General features: G+C 39.8%; 1 protein-coding gene across 2 annotated transcripts in view; it reads left to right on the top strand.

The window, feature by feature from the left end:
* The window catches only part of pall (pallbearer), a 131,240-nt gene that overhangs the window by 105,669 nt on the left and 9,338 nt on the right, over window positions 1-16,233 (top strand). For both annotated transcript variants that reach the window (XM_067127150.1, XM_067127159.1), the window contains exon 7: window positions 97-294. In XM_067127150.1, coding sequence (XP_066983251.1) covers window positions 97-294 — 198 coding nt within the window. The remainder of the gene's footprint in view (window positions 1-96; window positions 295-16,233) is intronic.

Below are 16,233 nucleotides of genomic sequence, written 5' to 3'. Positions count from 1 at the left end.
AAATGGAATGTTGCTGTAGAAATAGTTTTACTTTGATGACTGCATGCTGACCATTTTTGTTACAATACTAAGTAAGTTTTCCATTTTATTTTCTAGCTTAATCGGAAGCTTCTGGAATATGAACAGAGATTTACAGAGCTATTTGCGGAGATAGCTCGTTTGAAGGAGGAATCTGGCAGTGGAGCTAGTAGTGGTTTGAATTGGCAAGCAAACAACAAGAATAACAAGTTTTATGTGTCACACACAGTTACTAGCACTCCAGCGTTGGGTTCACTTTTTGTTACAGGAAGTGTGGTAAGATATTGATGTTTTATATCTCAGATTCTTTTAATTTATTATTTATATAAGAAACAGTTGCATGTTGATACAGGAATGCAAAACATTTTTTTATTCAAACTTAAATAAAATCTTTCAGATAGTAACTATTGTAATAAAGTTGACTGTATTAACTCATCTCATTCATACTTGATGTCCTTTATTTACTGAGGTGCTCCTGTGTAGAAGTGTGAGTAACAGGCTAAACTTTTTACACATTTTTCAGGCCTTTATCCACCAATACCTATCTGCATGCAAACTTTTGTTTTATAAATTATATACATATACAGGCAGTCCCCGGTTGACGACGGGTCTGGCTTACGACGTTCCGAGGTTATGACGCTTTTCAAATATATTCATCAGAAATTATTTCCTGGTTTACGATGCATGTTCTGGGGTTACGACGTGTCGTACGCCGATCCAACGGAAGAAATATGGCTCCAAAAAGGCAGAATAATCAAAATTTGGAGGAAATATGGCTCCAAAATGGCAGAATAATAAAAATTTGGAGGTTTTTTTTATGAAAAACTCAATAACAATGCAGTTTACATCGTTTTCAATACACCCAAAGCATTAAAAGTAAGGTTTTCTTAGGATTTTTGATGATTTTCAACGATTTTTCGGTTTACGACGATTTTCGGTTTATGACGCAGCGGAAAAACGGAACCCCTGTCGTAAACCGGGGACTATATATAATACATTTATATATAATATAAATATATATATATATATCACATATATATATATATAGTCAAAGTGTTCTAAGTACCTGGTTATCAATCATGTGAGGTATCAAGATATACTAAAGCTTATTAAAACAATTGTGAGGTATCAGTATATACTAAAGTTGATCAAAGGGCATCACTCATTACTGTAACTTTACCCCCTTGATACTAAAGCTTATCAAAACAATTGTGAGGTATCAATATATACTAAACTTGATCAAAGGGCATTATTCATTACCGTAACTTTACCCCCTTGACTCTTTCACTTCAACAAAAAACTGAAGGAACAAAACTGTCTATCATTCTGCTTTATTCACAAAGATAATTCCTACCACTGGTGGTCAATAAATGAAACACTATTGTAAAAACTTTAAATACAAAAGTTTATTTTTAATTCAAAATTTAAAAAATAAAAATTCACAACTTTACTTTAAAGAAAAAATCACTATTATTTGGAAATATAAACTTAATTCTTGAATCAAGTTATGAAACAAAATTAAATCACCAAAATGTTAATATGTGAAACAAAATTAAGTAAGCAAAAGTGAAACCATTAAGAAATACTAAGATATGAAAGAAAACCAAGTAAATAATTTGAAAACAATAAAAAATATACAAATATACAAAAGTGACAATTGTAAAATGTAATAAGTTCACTAAAGTGTTTTGTCAAAAATCTTACTTAACTAACCGGTCTAATAAACACAAATCAGTTAAACAACACTCACAAAAATCAACTTAACCTTAACTGACACACTCCAAAATTCAAAATGTACCATGGTATAAGTTATAAATACCTGTAAACTGCAGTTTGTTACACACACTTTCACAATTCCTGTCAAGGCATGTTACTGAGGAAGGAGAGAGAGAGAGAGAGAGAGAGAGAGAGAGAGAGAGAGAGAGAGAGAGAGAGAGAGAGAGAGAGAGAGAGAGAGAGAGAGAGAGAGGGGGGACGTAATATAATGCAAGTTTGGGCAATACTGCCCTTGTGACTCATTTGTGTATGTGACTTATCTCTCGAACAGTAAGCAGATAAATTATCCCATGAACAAACAACCACATGGTAACAAAGTCATATGATTGCTTGAATCAAAACAAAAGACCCCATTATATGATACAGTAAAAAAAAAAAATGTCACATGACGCTCATGGCGTAATCTCTTTTTATATTATGTTATTAAATTATTGTGAGATCTGACATTACAAAGTTTTCAATAATTATTATTACAATAAATAACATTTTACACTACACAATATCTCATATATAGAAAAATCATATGACAATTACAAAGCATATCATAACATTCTGGAAAAACTATACTTTATACATTTTACAAGAGGATATCATTATAATGTGTATATAATATATATATATATATATATATATTATATATATATATATATATATATATATATATATATATATATATATATATATATATATATATATATATATATATATAATATAATATATATATATATATATATATATATATATATATATATATATATATATATATATATATATATATATATATATATATATATATATATATATATATATATATATATATATATATATATATATATATATATATATATAGGCAGTCCCTGGTTAACAGCGGGCTCGGTTAACAGCGATCCGGTTTTATGGTGCTTGTCTAGCTTGATGAAAAGCGGCAATTTTAGCTGCCAAAAATCACCAATTTCCGCTTATTGGCGCCAATACATACCTAACAGAGGCGCCAATAACCAAAAATTGGCGCTTTTCAGTGCCAATAACCCCCGAAAATCACCAAAAAAAGCCCTGAAATTGCCATTTTTCGGTTAGCGGCGATTTTTGGTTATCATCACAACAGAACCCCGCCAATAACCGGGGACTGCCTGTATATATATATATATATATATATATATATATATATATATATATATATATATATATTTCATATATATATATATATATATATATATATATTTCATAGTGTAGCTACTGTTCATCCTCAAATTAGTTACTCTCATGGTCTCTGTAGGGCTCCATAAGACAGACTAACCAATTTCAAAGAATTCTCCTCTGGTTGGTTTTAGCCAGAATAGTGCAGGTTGGCACAATGACAGAATATAAGGACTCAAGACAAGCGGGGTATCTCTTTGTCTAAAATGACTGCCTAGGTTCACTCTTTATCTTTTACACACATGTGGCAACAGTGCATCATACATCGGCCACTTTCCTCATTACTTTTGTTGTCTTCATGGGAAAAATAACCTCCTCATTCCATTTGCTTATATTTGTTCAAAAGATCTTATTTCAGTCAAGATGGAAGAACTAAACTCAGAAGCAAGATAAGTGCATAGGTTCAAGTCCCAGTGGAAAGTTTTAGATTACAAAAGTTTTAGCTGGTAGCTTTATTTTGTTAAAGTTGGGAGCCAGTGCATCTTCCACAAGGCAAGAAATTAGGTTTGGTGCTATTCTACGGCACCATGCCGTTTTCACTTTTTCCTGGCTGACAAGCTATATTTAACTATATTGCAGTAATGATATTAGACAGTTTTGTTCTTGAAAATCAATAGTTTATAATTTTTTAACTTTAGTAGATATGTTGGGCTACTTACACTCTTGAATGGTAGTAGCCTAACTTCTTGTTTATGAAAAGTAGCCATGATAGCAGTTTCCTCCCAACTGTGCTCAATTTGCAAACCTTGTAGTAAAGCCAGTTTGTCATTTGTAGTACTTAATTATCCAGCTAATTGGTTTTGGTGATAAAGTTTGCCATTTATCCTTAATATCAGGAACTTGTATGAAGTTGTACAAAGAGTCATTTAGCAGACCTACTTTTATCATATATTACTCCGCCAATAGTGGCGTCACTTTAAGAAAATTTTTGTGACGGTCACTTTTTCCTATGTGATTATTAAATTTTACATTTTCATAGTACTGTAACAACCTTTGGCAAACAAATTAAACTTACAAGTGCTTGTTTTATATGAAAAAAATTTTTGGCACAGTATTCCCTTTAACCTTTAAGGGATGGGCTAAATTTATATTAAACACACCCCCAGGCTGGGCAAACTTTAAGGTTGGCCAATTTAAGAAAAAAAAAAACATATCAATGGAAAGAGGAAGATACGCAAATGCACATGGTGTAAGAAAAAAATATTCTAAAAATTTTTCCCTACCTTCCACGGGAAGTTGAAAGTGACTATTTACAATCTTGTGTGGGGCCTCTTTTACAAGACACTCGTAAAATATGATAATTTTACCAAGTTATACATGTTTTTTATAATAATTTATTTTGTTTTATTTTGTAAAATTATAATTAAAGCTCACACAATATCATAACAGATAAGAACTAAAATCAGTAACAAATTCTGAGTATATTTGTTGTAAAATATTCACAAGATTTTACTGAGATGGGGAGATGCAGTAACTTTTTGTGAGGTATACATGTTTTTTCTAATATTTCTTTGCAAAATTTCAATTACTGTATAGCTGGCATACTATCGTAAAAGGTAAAAACTAAAACCAACAGCAATCCCTGGGTATATTTATGAGCAAGTAAATAAAAAGGTGTCATGGGACAGAGAGGGCCAATACATTCCCCCCATCAAGTCTAGAGGTACACTAATCCCCCCCTTGTCTTGTTCTGAGCTACACAGTTGCCATAAGTCATTTATTGACCATTGAAGTGCTATGAACATCTTTCCTGCTAAATTCATCCAAATCGTATGGTACGTACTATTAATACTCATGAGTTAGCCCATCCATTAAGGGTTAAGGTGCCTTCTTTTGTAGCCTATAGTTTTTACCTCTGGCTTACGAGTAGATCCGGTAAAAAAAAAAATCAATTCTACAGAAATAAGATTTATAGTATATACAGTTAGCTTTGCCTTAATTGAGTGGTGTAACATTGGAGGGAATTTACTTTAAAGGCAAAGTTATGCAGTAATTATGAATATTTTAATACATTACTACAGTTTTGTGTTGAGTGTGCTGCCTTTTACAGTGATTATAGGTAGTTAGCACCAGGTAGTTTCTAATAAAGTCTTGTTCCTTTTATCACTGCAGGGCCGCTATTATGCTAGACCCACAGATTACATGTTCCGCAGCAAATTGCTCAGTCCGCTTTTTGCCTGTGGGTACTGCTCATACCACCTGCCATGAACACAGCCCTTATAGGAATAAAGGAGAATTTGGTTGGTCGCCAGACATATGTGAAATATGTAACATGCTCCTGGCAACAAACTTTAACAATGAAAGAGCTCGCTTTAGGCTGTCTCGTTGAGTCCTAGGTTTCAGTAGGGGTACGGAAAGAGGAGACAACATCTTTCTGGCAGAACTCAGGCAGAGTGTATTTCCTTCCTTCCTTCCCCAAGACATTGCTTCCTAGAACCTTCCAGGTCGACTCCTCCAGTGGAGAAGAAGAATCTTTCCTTGGGAGAGATGCCACTGATATCAGACAAGAAGCGGATATAGCCACTGAAATTGCCCTTCTAAACCTGGAAGGACCAGGGACACATCCTTCTGCTGTACATGAGAGAGACATCTCAGATGAGAATCTCTCTCCCATGCAGCAATCAGATATTGAAGGGTATCCTGATAAGGGTCTACTCAACCCTGTCTTAAGTGTCTGTATCTTCTAAGGGATTTAGTGATTTATCCAGGACATCTGTTCTGCTTGGCAGTGGTGATACGGCTCACTTGGCACAATCAGATTGCACAAGTGCTCCTGATATGGAAATCCTGCTTGCTGCACTTGCTGAATTCCAGGAGGAAATTATGAGCAGCATCAAGAATGTCCTTGTTACTGAGCTTCAGTATATCAGACACTTTCTATGATTCCTAAGAGGAAATTAGGTCAGCCCTAGATACTGAATTAAATATAATGTGTAAAAATTTCTCACCCTTTAAATGAGTGAATAAAGTCGCTGCACAGTCTGCCTGGGCAGAGATTGGTTCTTGTACTAAAAACTTGAGTCTTGGGAAGAGGGTAATATAAATCCCAAGCCCAAAAAGAAGTTGAATGCGTTGTCTAAATCTCCACTGAAAACTGAACAGTTACTAAAAGACAGCTTTCCACTTCCAGAGCTCTGACTGGTAGCAATAATAATGCCAGTTTGGGCTATAAAACTTCAAATCAAAAAGTAGTATGGGCTCCAATACCCACCCCTGATGATACTGATAACCTTGGTATGATACCTCAATGTCTAACCTTTCACCTGATGGCAAATACCTTATTAATGAAGGAAAACTATGATTGAAGTTGAACATGTAGAATTTTTGGGACAGAGCAGCTTTTCTTAATACAGACAGTCCCCGGTTATTGGCGATCCGGTTTTTTTGGCGCTTGTCTAGCAACAAAAATTGGCAATTTTCAGCGCTGATATGCGTTGATTTCCACTTATCAGCACCAATAATCACGTATTGGCACCGATACATACCTAACAGAGGCATTGATAACCAAAAATCGGCGATTTTTGCTTATTGTCACGCCGTCAGATTGGAACCTCCGCTGATAACTGGGGACTGCCTGTACTGAATGGCGCTTATTCCCTCCTTCAGTAGGCACAGAAACCACCAAAGGAGATGGGTTATCCTACCTGTGAACATTGCAGTGAAAGCCATAGAAGAAACCTTTTTCCAGTCTAATGAAAATATAGTTATGCAACTATTTTAGAGAAGCAGCATGCTCTTTGTATAGTCCCAGCCTTCTGTCCCTTCGTTTTTAAAACAATCAGTCATGTAAAGGCAGATTTTCGGAATTTTGTAGTGACTGGGAAGCAAGAGTCAGTGGCAGAAATGAAGCCATTTGTCTCTGTCATTCCGGTATCTAATTATTCTACCAAGGAATGGGTTACACTTGACCTTCCTTTTGAGAGAGGAGAAAAAAAAAAAAAGCTCCTTATGGACGTGGCTACTCAGCAATTAGGGAACCCTCTGAGAAAAATCTCAGATGGGATAGCCTTGGCTCCATCTCCTCAATATTATAACTTCCACTACTATACTGGAAGTTTCCATTAGCAGGCTTCCAGAATTTTCTAGAACAATGTTTGCTGCTGTAGCCAAAACACTTACGCAGACCCTATGGGTGATTTTCTGGAGTGTCACATTATGGCTTGTAAGGGAACATTGGGAGGCTCCAATATGTCACTCCCCAATGTAACCTCCCTATTACATTCTTCCCCCTTCTGTAGGGATGTTTTTGAGGAGTGTTGTTGCTCAACTTATTGAACAAACACATTGTTTGCCACAGTTTCCAGATGACTACTGTTACCAAAGTATGTTCCGTCATTCCGCAAGGGACCTGGACCGTCTCTATAGATCTGAAAGAGACATACTGGCACGTCCCTATTGCTGTTCCCTAGGGTTTCAGGTGGGAAGGAAATGTACAGATTCAAAGTCATGCCCTTTGGATTAAACATTGACCCAAGAGTTTTTACAAAATTAGCAGCAATAGTTGTATGGGAACTTGGGAAAGAAGGGATTCAACTGGTAGCCTACCTAGACAATTGGCTAATCTTGAGGCCCACCAGAGAAGAGTACTTATGAAACCCAACAGTTGTAGTCAACAGACTCCAGTCAAAAGGTTTTCAATAAATTGGAACAAATCCCACATTTACATTAGGGAAGTATGTGAATGGATATGAAATATAAAAGAATGTACTACATATATATGAAGGTTCATGCATCATACTGAATATGTCTTTCGTGTACCTACAAAATTGGTATTCAAAATACAGTAATCTCATGGTTATTAATAGAGCCAAGGCCTTGTTGGATGAGGTCAAAAGTTGGATAAAGTCAAAACTGTACGGGAGTAAAACAGCAACTCTGTACCCTTACTTCCCAACCTCGTTAGTACCACAAAAGCATAAACACTCAGTATGCCTATAAACAACAACCATCACTTTAAACTGAAAACTTGATGCAATAGGCAATTAGCTGGCTTATTTCCCTTAATTGTAGCAAAGTACTGTGTACTTGAAAGTATACAGTACTTTGCTACAATTAAGGGAAATAAGCCAGTTAATTGCCTTTTGCATTACGTTTTATAAGTATTGTACACTAATAAAACAGCAAATCATATTTTTTTCCTCATACGCCAACATGCAATAAGGTAGGTTACACTACCAGGTAAAAATGATTATCACTTTTTTTTATTTTGCCCAAACTCATTATACAACAGTTTAAAATACAAAAAAAAGCATACCTTTTTTTTTATTTTGCTCATAGCCCTTATGAGCCTGTTTTTAAAATAGATCATAGAAAAAATACAAGCCTCTAAATTTAAGAATATTCTCTGTCATTTACCTTTGTACACTGCCCTTGGTGCTTACAATGATCAGACTAAAAATGTATGGATCTTTGCAAGTGGTGTTCCACCTCCTCCCCCTCCACTAGATTGACTGTGTCATTGAGATTAGCGTCGTCTTCCTGTGCCTCCTGTGATTTCCGGGAGACATTAGTAAGTGTGGAAGTGGCTGGAAGAGGTGTAGAGGTGCCGAGAGGGTTAGATTCATCAAAATGGGACAGTGGCCCCATCAGATTCTTGGCTGAAGGAGCCCCACATATCAATGAAGGTCACAGATGTGCTCACCTGCAGTTTCAAGCTGAACAACCTTGTTATCACAGGAGTGGATGGCGATGGGCCTGGGTGCACAGGGGTTTGAGATCCAAAGAAGCAGTTAAGGGTACTTTGACAGTACGAATGACGATTCTCCTTCACAATGATTGTACACCAAATTTCTCTAACTTTTGCAGCAAAGTCCAAGGCCCTGGGGATCTCATTAGGGTCGAAGTTTGGGTCTCCATAATCTCGATAAACATATTGAAGAGCATGTACATTCTTGTGTGAATGCGCTCATTGTGAAACAGTCTCGTCATTGTCATTGTTGTTGTTTTCTTTAGGCAGTACCTCATAATCACGAGCAACTGGAAGTCCATCATGCCCTCTTCTCCATTCAGCACACGGTTCCAGGCCTGGTTGAGGGTCTCCACAGTGACATCCTTCCAAGCATTTGCAAATTTGTAGATTGCAGACTTTAGCAAATACCTTTGAAGTTTCTTCAGTGTTTGTTCCCCCCTGTGTATCCTAGCCTTGCTGCTCCTCCTCATCCTCTGACACTACCATCATCTCCTCTAGGAACTTCCTCTGGTATAGTCATTTCATCGCAACAGTAACACCTTGGTCCACTGGCTGAATGAGTGCAGTCGTGTTAGGAGGAAAAACTTGACTCTAATACAACCTTCGTCACCAACCAACTGGGTTGCATTAGGATGTGCAGGTATATTGTCCATGAGAAGCAAAGACTTCACCTGATTTTCTAGCAGTGCCAAGATCCTGTGTCTGATTAAAACAACCTCTTTATGAAAATTATTGTAGAACCAGTTGGTTATGATCTTGGAGGTGAACCAAGCCTTCACTGAATGATACCTAACACTTGGAGCCTATCAATCAACCCACGCTGGGCAAGTGGCTGCTGCTTTTTTTTTTTTTTTTTTTTTTTTTTTTTTTTTTTGCCCAACTACCACTGGTTTGAAACAATGCCCACCAGTAGCATTTGCACATACCAAAGCAGACCATGCATTCTCATCAGCCAAGGTGTTAGTTGGTAAGGAGGGATAGAATAGATCATTTTTGTCAGCAATGTAGATTTTCCATAAAATAAGGCCTTTTCTCATCAAGTCCTTTAACAGTTTGTGAAATTCTTCTGTTCCCTCTTGGAGCAATCCAAAGCTTCACCATGAATCTTCTTGTTAGAAATCCCATGTCAAATCTTGAACCAAAACAGCCAACTTTCGGATGCTTTAAAGTATGTAGTTTTCATAATAAAACTAATATTGTAATACTTACCTGAACACCTGAATTAGCCCTGGTTACCCACCAGCCCGAACTACATCCCCGTAACTTTTACCCATTAATTGGATAATTAACTGTCAGTGTTACCAAAGCTTACAGGAAAATCTTGTCAAAATGAGTTACCTGGAACACTGTTGGCAACAGTGCTGCAAGTCCCAGCCGAGTGAGGCCGGGTTCCCCAATTGCGTAATTCACTGATCAAATTGAAATGGGGAGGAGGGTGGGAATCATTCAGGTGTTCAGGTAAGTATTACAATATTAGTTTTATAATGAAAAATTTCATATTGCAATACACTCCCTTAACACCTGAATTAGCCCGATTAACAAAATTTTAAGGAGGTGGGATCAATGTAATTTTAGCCTGACCTTCCAAACGGGAAGGCAGGTAACTCATTCACCTACTCTGCCTACATGCATGTATCCTCACCTGGCTAACCACTTGGCAGGAGAGGATGCCTGTAGAGAGAGTACCCTCGACATCAGTCTCAAGTCTCGGTACTGTCTGAGTCAAGCTACCTGTCGTGGTATTCAAACCTCCTATGGATAGAGAGTAGCAAAAAACCAACCTACCATGTGGCTAATCACAGCCTCCCATGAGTAGCGGAGAACGGCGACCCTCCCATGTGGCTAATCAAAGCACTCTCATGTATGGAGGGGACGATGAACCTCCCATGTGGCTAATCAAAGCACTCTCATGTATGGAGGGGTATGATGAACCTCCCACGTGGTTATTATAGCCTCGCATGCATGTATGGAGGGGAAGTTGAATTTGCAGTCTCTTCGGGTTCTTCGCTGTATGTTGCAGCCAACATTTGTGCAGAAGGGGGATTTTGGAGAAAAAATCCTATCAACCTGGCTCAGCCTAGTTTCATCATGCTAATGTCCTGCCTAATGCTCCCGTTATGGATCCTGATCAATGCAGAATTCCAAATTCCTAGACTTCGCTTGAATACCTAACAAACACACACACACACACACACACACACACACACACACACACACACACACACACACTTATCATGCATTTACAAGATCGTGTTGCCCGCCATGAAAGGACCCAGCGAGTAACCCTTCGACGAAAATTGGATGTCCCTGAGGTAAAAGGTAGTGAAGACCGATAGGGACTTCCAAGTGGCTGCTTCTAAAATAGCCAACACCGAATAATTTCTATGGAAGGCTCAAAGATGTCACCATTCCTCTAATACTATGCGCCCTCGGACGTGCAAATGAAGTCAAAGGTTCCGAAGTTGGTGAAGAGCCTTCCGACGCTTGCTGGATAACCTCCCGAAGAAAGAAACTGATTGTGTTCTTGGAGATCGAATGCGAAGGGCATTTAGGAGAAACGAATAACGTTCTCGGGCGAGGCAAAAGTTTCTCGGTCCGAGACAGATAGACTTATAAAAGCCCTAACTGGACATGATAGCATCTTGGAAATGTCGCCTCCTACAAAGTCTTCTAAGGATGCGAACTTGAATGCCCTTAGCAAAGGATTCGTTTCAGATTTGGACTTTGCCACGAATTCCGGTAGGTAAGAAAGAAAAATATCTTTCCCCGAGACGGAGACTGTCCTGGATACCGCCCAAATTTCTCCAATTCTCTTGGCCGTAGCCAGCGCAGTTAAAAATAGAACTTTCTTAGTGCCTTAGGGGCAGAGACTCTAAAGGTTCGAAGGCTGCCGATCTTAAGAAATTCAACACCACCGCTAAATCCCACGAGGGGGGCCTGAAGAGGAAGAATTGGGCACTCTTATTTTAAAAGATCTTAACAGATCATGAAGAATCTTGCTGGTTGAGAGTTCAGTTCTGGAAGGTGAAAGTGGAACGTACTGCTCAGCATTGACCTGTACCCAGCAATTGTAGAGTAAGAAAGTCTCTTGTCTCTCCTTAAAAATAGCAGGAAGTCTGCTACTTTCGCAACAGATGAGCGCGAAATACAATGCTCGTTTTCGGCACCATCCACGATACATTGCCCACCTGGCCTGGTATAACTTCCTGGCTGAACTCCTTAAGGGGATCGGCCGGTTTCCGACTTTTAACGACAGGTTGTTGATATATAGGGGTTTGTTAAAGGATATTGTGTGGAACTTCTGGGGAAAAAATTTTTGTTCAGTGACCTTAGGTTTTGTGGCGCCAGAGCATTTTTTCGGCCAAAATGGCCATTTTCAAAATGCATCTCCTTTGCTTTTTGGATTTAAGGGATGAGATTTGAACCACGTATAAAACACATATGGACCTTGATACAAAGCCGGATTTTTGATTTTCAATTATTTTTTGAGATATGAATTTTTTTTTTTTTACAAAAATTACAGAAAAAAAAATTGCCAAAAATCAGAAACTCAAAATATTAAAAATCCCGGCTTTGTTTTAATCTACCATGTTTCCCCATGTTATATTTAAAATTTCATTTAGATTGGTCCAATACTAAGGGAGGAGATGCATTTTAAAAGGTTAAAAACTTATGTTTTGAAAGAAACGGGCCTTCAAAGTTTTAGTTACATAAAAAAGTAAAAGGGACTTCAAAGACTGTGTTACAATTAATTCTATGGTTTTAATTTTTATTTTTGGGTATTAATTAATGCAAAATGATTATAAATAAGAATATTAATTGATTATTTATGTGCCTAAGACACATTCTTATAAATTTTAGGTTCCTGGTCCCCTGTCTGATCTTGCTGCAAGGTATTACTCTAGGGTATCATAGTTGCCTACACTTTTTATTAGTGTCTCGAATCCATCCCTTGCCAAATGGATCCTGGGAATTACTTTACATTCACAATTAGGGATTCGTGATTCAAGTCTTGCTTCACTTATTATGATCATTTTATTTTCAGGATCGTCTATAGTAACAGCCTCCGAGCTACTGCTTTCTTTTTCTAAAATATCTTTGCCCTTTGGTAGTGACGAACAAATAAAAAGGCGTTTAGGGGTGGATGTGGTTGGTCTCTGGTCAGCAGAGATCGCTGCCTGCGCCATTTGATGGGCGACAGCTCTCTCTCTCTCCGTCGCTCCATTCCCCTCTATGGCACTAATTTCTTGAACTCTTTCTTCTACTTCTCGCCTGGACTTTTCCACTTGGCTTTTCCGCATTCTAGAAGCATGAAGTGAACTCTTGGACCTTTTAGGCACGGTGAAAAACAAAAACACCGAAGAAAATACAGAGTTCAGTCAAGGCTAGCGAGCATGAAAAACGTGTCCTTCTAGCTTGGAAGTTTATAGGCAACTCTCGGCCACAGTCGGCGTCATGGTATGACGTGTGCGTTGTCATGGCTAGGAATAACTAAAAAGGTGCCGAGTAGGATATTATTGACATTATACATTTCATTTCAAAGGAAGTTTTAAGTAATATATATCGCAAAAAACTATACCAGACTAAATCATTTGCGCTACTGGTGTTTTATGGGTATATAGTTATTGTTACATTTTAGGCCATAACTAGAAATACGGCAAATTTTAGCATAATATTTCGTGGACACATTCTTGAACCCTATACGAAGCCATAGAATTTTTTTCAGCAAATCGAATTTTTAAAGATTATTGGGTTTTTTAGGCGGCGATCCTTAAACAGAAAGACAGTTGTCTAGCCACTGCTTTAGAGAGTCCCGCATGACGGGCCACTCGCTGGACAGTCTCCACGCAGCTAGCTTCAGCACGCGAATGTTCTGGTGGAAGTAGTGGAAGTGCGGCTGTGTGAGTAAATCTTTCCTCTCTGGGAGGAATACCAGAACTTCCGTCAACAGGTCCAGGAGGTCCAGAAACCAAGGTCTCCGGGGCCAGAATGGGCAAACCAAGGTCATTTGAGTGTTCTTGCAGTTCCTGAGTTTTGCTTGGACTTCCTGTATCATCCTGAAGGGAGGAAATGCATAAACTTGTAAGTTGTCCCATGAGTGCAACATTGCGTCCGTCCCGCAGGACATGGGATTCGCTACTGGGGAGTAGACTGGAAGGCAATGGTTCATCCTGGTGGCGAATAGGTCTACTGTCGCTGGCAATCTCTTGAGCAGCAGTTGCACCTCGTCTTGCACTAATGCCCATTCCCCCCCCGAGAACTGCCTGTGACCGACTCAGAGCATCTGCCAAGACATTGAGCTTTCCCGACATGAATTGGGGATGAGCGAAACTGTGTGTTCTTCACACCAACGGAGAACTCTCTGTGCTACATCCATCAACACCTGTGATCTTGTTCCTCCCTCTTTTTTGAGATACGATACTGCTGTAATGTTGTCGCAGAACAACGCTATGGTCTTGTTGCTTACCTGTTCTGCAAAGCAACTTAGAGCCTCCTTGACTGCTCTTAATTCCCTGTAATTTATGGACTCCTCTCGATCCAGATCCCTCCAAAGGCCCTGAGCCTGAGGTTCCTCCAGGGTTGCACCCCAACCCTGATCTGAGGCATCTGTGTACAGATGTACATCGGGAAGGGGCAAGTCCAATCTTTTGCCGGTGGTCAGATGTTCTTCTGACCACCACCGAAGAGCCTTCATGCAAGAATCGTCCCAGATTATTGACACGTTCTCTTCTTGAAAGTCCCAGCGATTCCTGAGACACACCTGCAGAGAATGCATCTGGAGATGAGACCCTGGAACAAGAAGGGATAGGGAGGCCATCTGGCCCAGCAGGCTTTTCCATAAGCTCACAGGTTGAACTTTGTTTGACATGAAAGTTTCCAGCTGGCTTAAAATCGCCAGAACCCACTCCTCTGTCCTCTGTCGGGAAAGCCCTCAAAAGACACGTCTGAATCGTCATTCCCAGGTACGTCTTTACTTGAGTTGGAAACAGAGAACTCTTGTCGAAATTGATTCTTATGCCTAACTTCTGGCATAGATTCAAAAGAAAGTCCCTTGCCTGCAGAGCCTCGCCTTCCGACAAAGCTTGAACCAGCCAGCCGTCGAGGTATCTTCTCATTCGGAAGCCCCGATGATGCATGATGTCCGAAACAGGAGACATCACCCTCATGAATACCTGAGGTGCTGTGGTCAGACCAAATCAGAGGACTTTGAACTGAAATGTTCCAGTTGGGCCTGAGAAACGAAGGAACATCCAAGATTCGTGATGGATCAGAACCTGGAGATAAGCATCCTTGAGGTTCACTGAAATCATCCAATCTTCCCTCTGGACCGACCACAGCACCGACTGGGAAGTTTCCACATGAAACTTCATCGAGGTTACATACTTGTTGAGACCCGAGAGATCTATGATAGGCCTCCAAGATCCTCCTGCTTTGGGGTCACGGAGATCCGGCTGTAGAACCCTGGAGAAGGGGGGGAGCAGGCTTTAAGGCTCCCTTCTCTAAAAGGGCTCAGATCTCAGCCGCCAAAGCTAACCCCCTGATGGAAGAAGAGGAGTAACTGGGAAGATTCACTGGTGAGTTGGATAGGGGAGGCCGAGAGTGGAAAGGGACTCTGTAACCCTTCCTTAAGACCTCCACTACCCAACTCTGCGCCCCACTCCTTCCAGGTGTCCCTGAAAGGGGCAAGGCAACCTCCTACAGGTGCAGGTGAAGGGAATGTCTCCTATTTCCAAAAATCCATCTTACAATTGGAAGGTTTCAGATCCAAGGCAGAACTGGAAAGCTTGGATGAAAAGCATACTTTCTTAGGAGAACTTCCCGGAGACTTGGAGCGAGAGCGCTTCGGAGAAGACATTCTAGACCCCTTCGGAGATCTGGCACTCTGCGCTGCAACCCTGGTCATGGCCTGCTACGACTCCACTGCCGAGGTAGACGACACAAAGTTGACCATTGCCGAAACTTCTTCCTCTCTAAACAAACTGCTGCTGATCGCCAATGGAGCCCTCAGCAGTGCCCTCTTGTGAATGCCAGGAAAATGAGGAGGCAGTTGGTTTAGATAGGAGTCCCTCCTCTTCTTCCCGAAGAATGTAGTACATCCTGCGGAAACACTCGCCTGGTATGCAAGCCCCACGGAAACCGATGTGATGAGGTTGTCGAAAAGAGTTGGGTCTGACGGAAGATAACCATCCTGTTTGAGGAACCCCATGAGACCGGATAGCATCCACATAGTGTGTGATAACGCCTCTGATGGGTTGTGGAAAGTGTCTTCCAATATACTGGCTTCCCTGGCCAAAATAGAATCTAGACGGTTCGATGATGAAACCTGAGATAAAAGAGCCTCTACTGACTCGTTCAGCGGCACCCTGACACCCGCAGAAGGGTTACCCGCGGCCCTATAAAAGCCCTTCCGAATAGGAAGCAAGGCTGAATCCTGCTTACCCGATCCTGTCAAGGATGCCAACCTATTGTCAGCCCCTCTCAAAGCCTGCTCGACCCTGCTAAACCAGACTAGATTCTTTGGTGATTGTGCTACCACCGGTTTTGTTGCATAA

Source organism: Macrobrachium rosenbergii, chromosome 3 (genome assembly GCF_040412425.1).
Source record: "Macrobrachium rosenbergii isolate ZJJX-2024 chromosome 3, ASM4041242v1, whole genome shotgun sequence".
Taxonomy (NCBI): domain Eukaryota; kingdom Metazoa; phylum Arthropoda; class Malacostraca; order Decapoda; family Palaemonidae; genus Macrobrachium; species Macrobrachium rosenbergii.
This window is presented reverse-complemented; position numbering and strand designations above follow the sequence as displayed.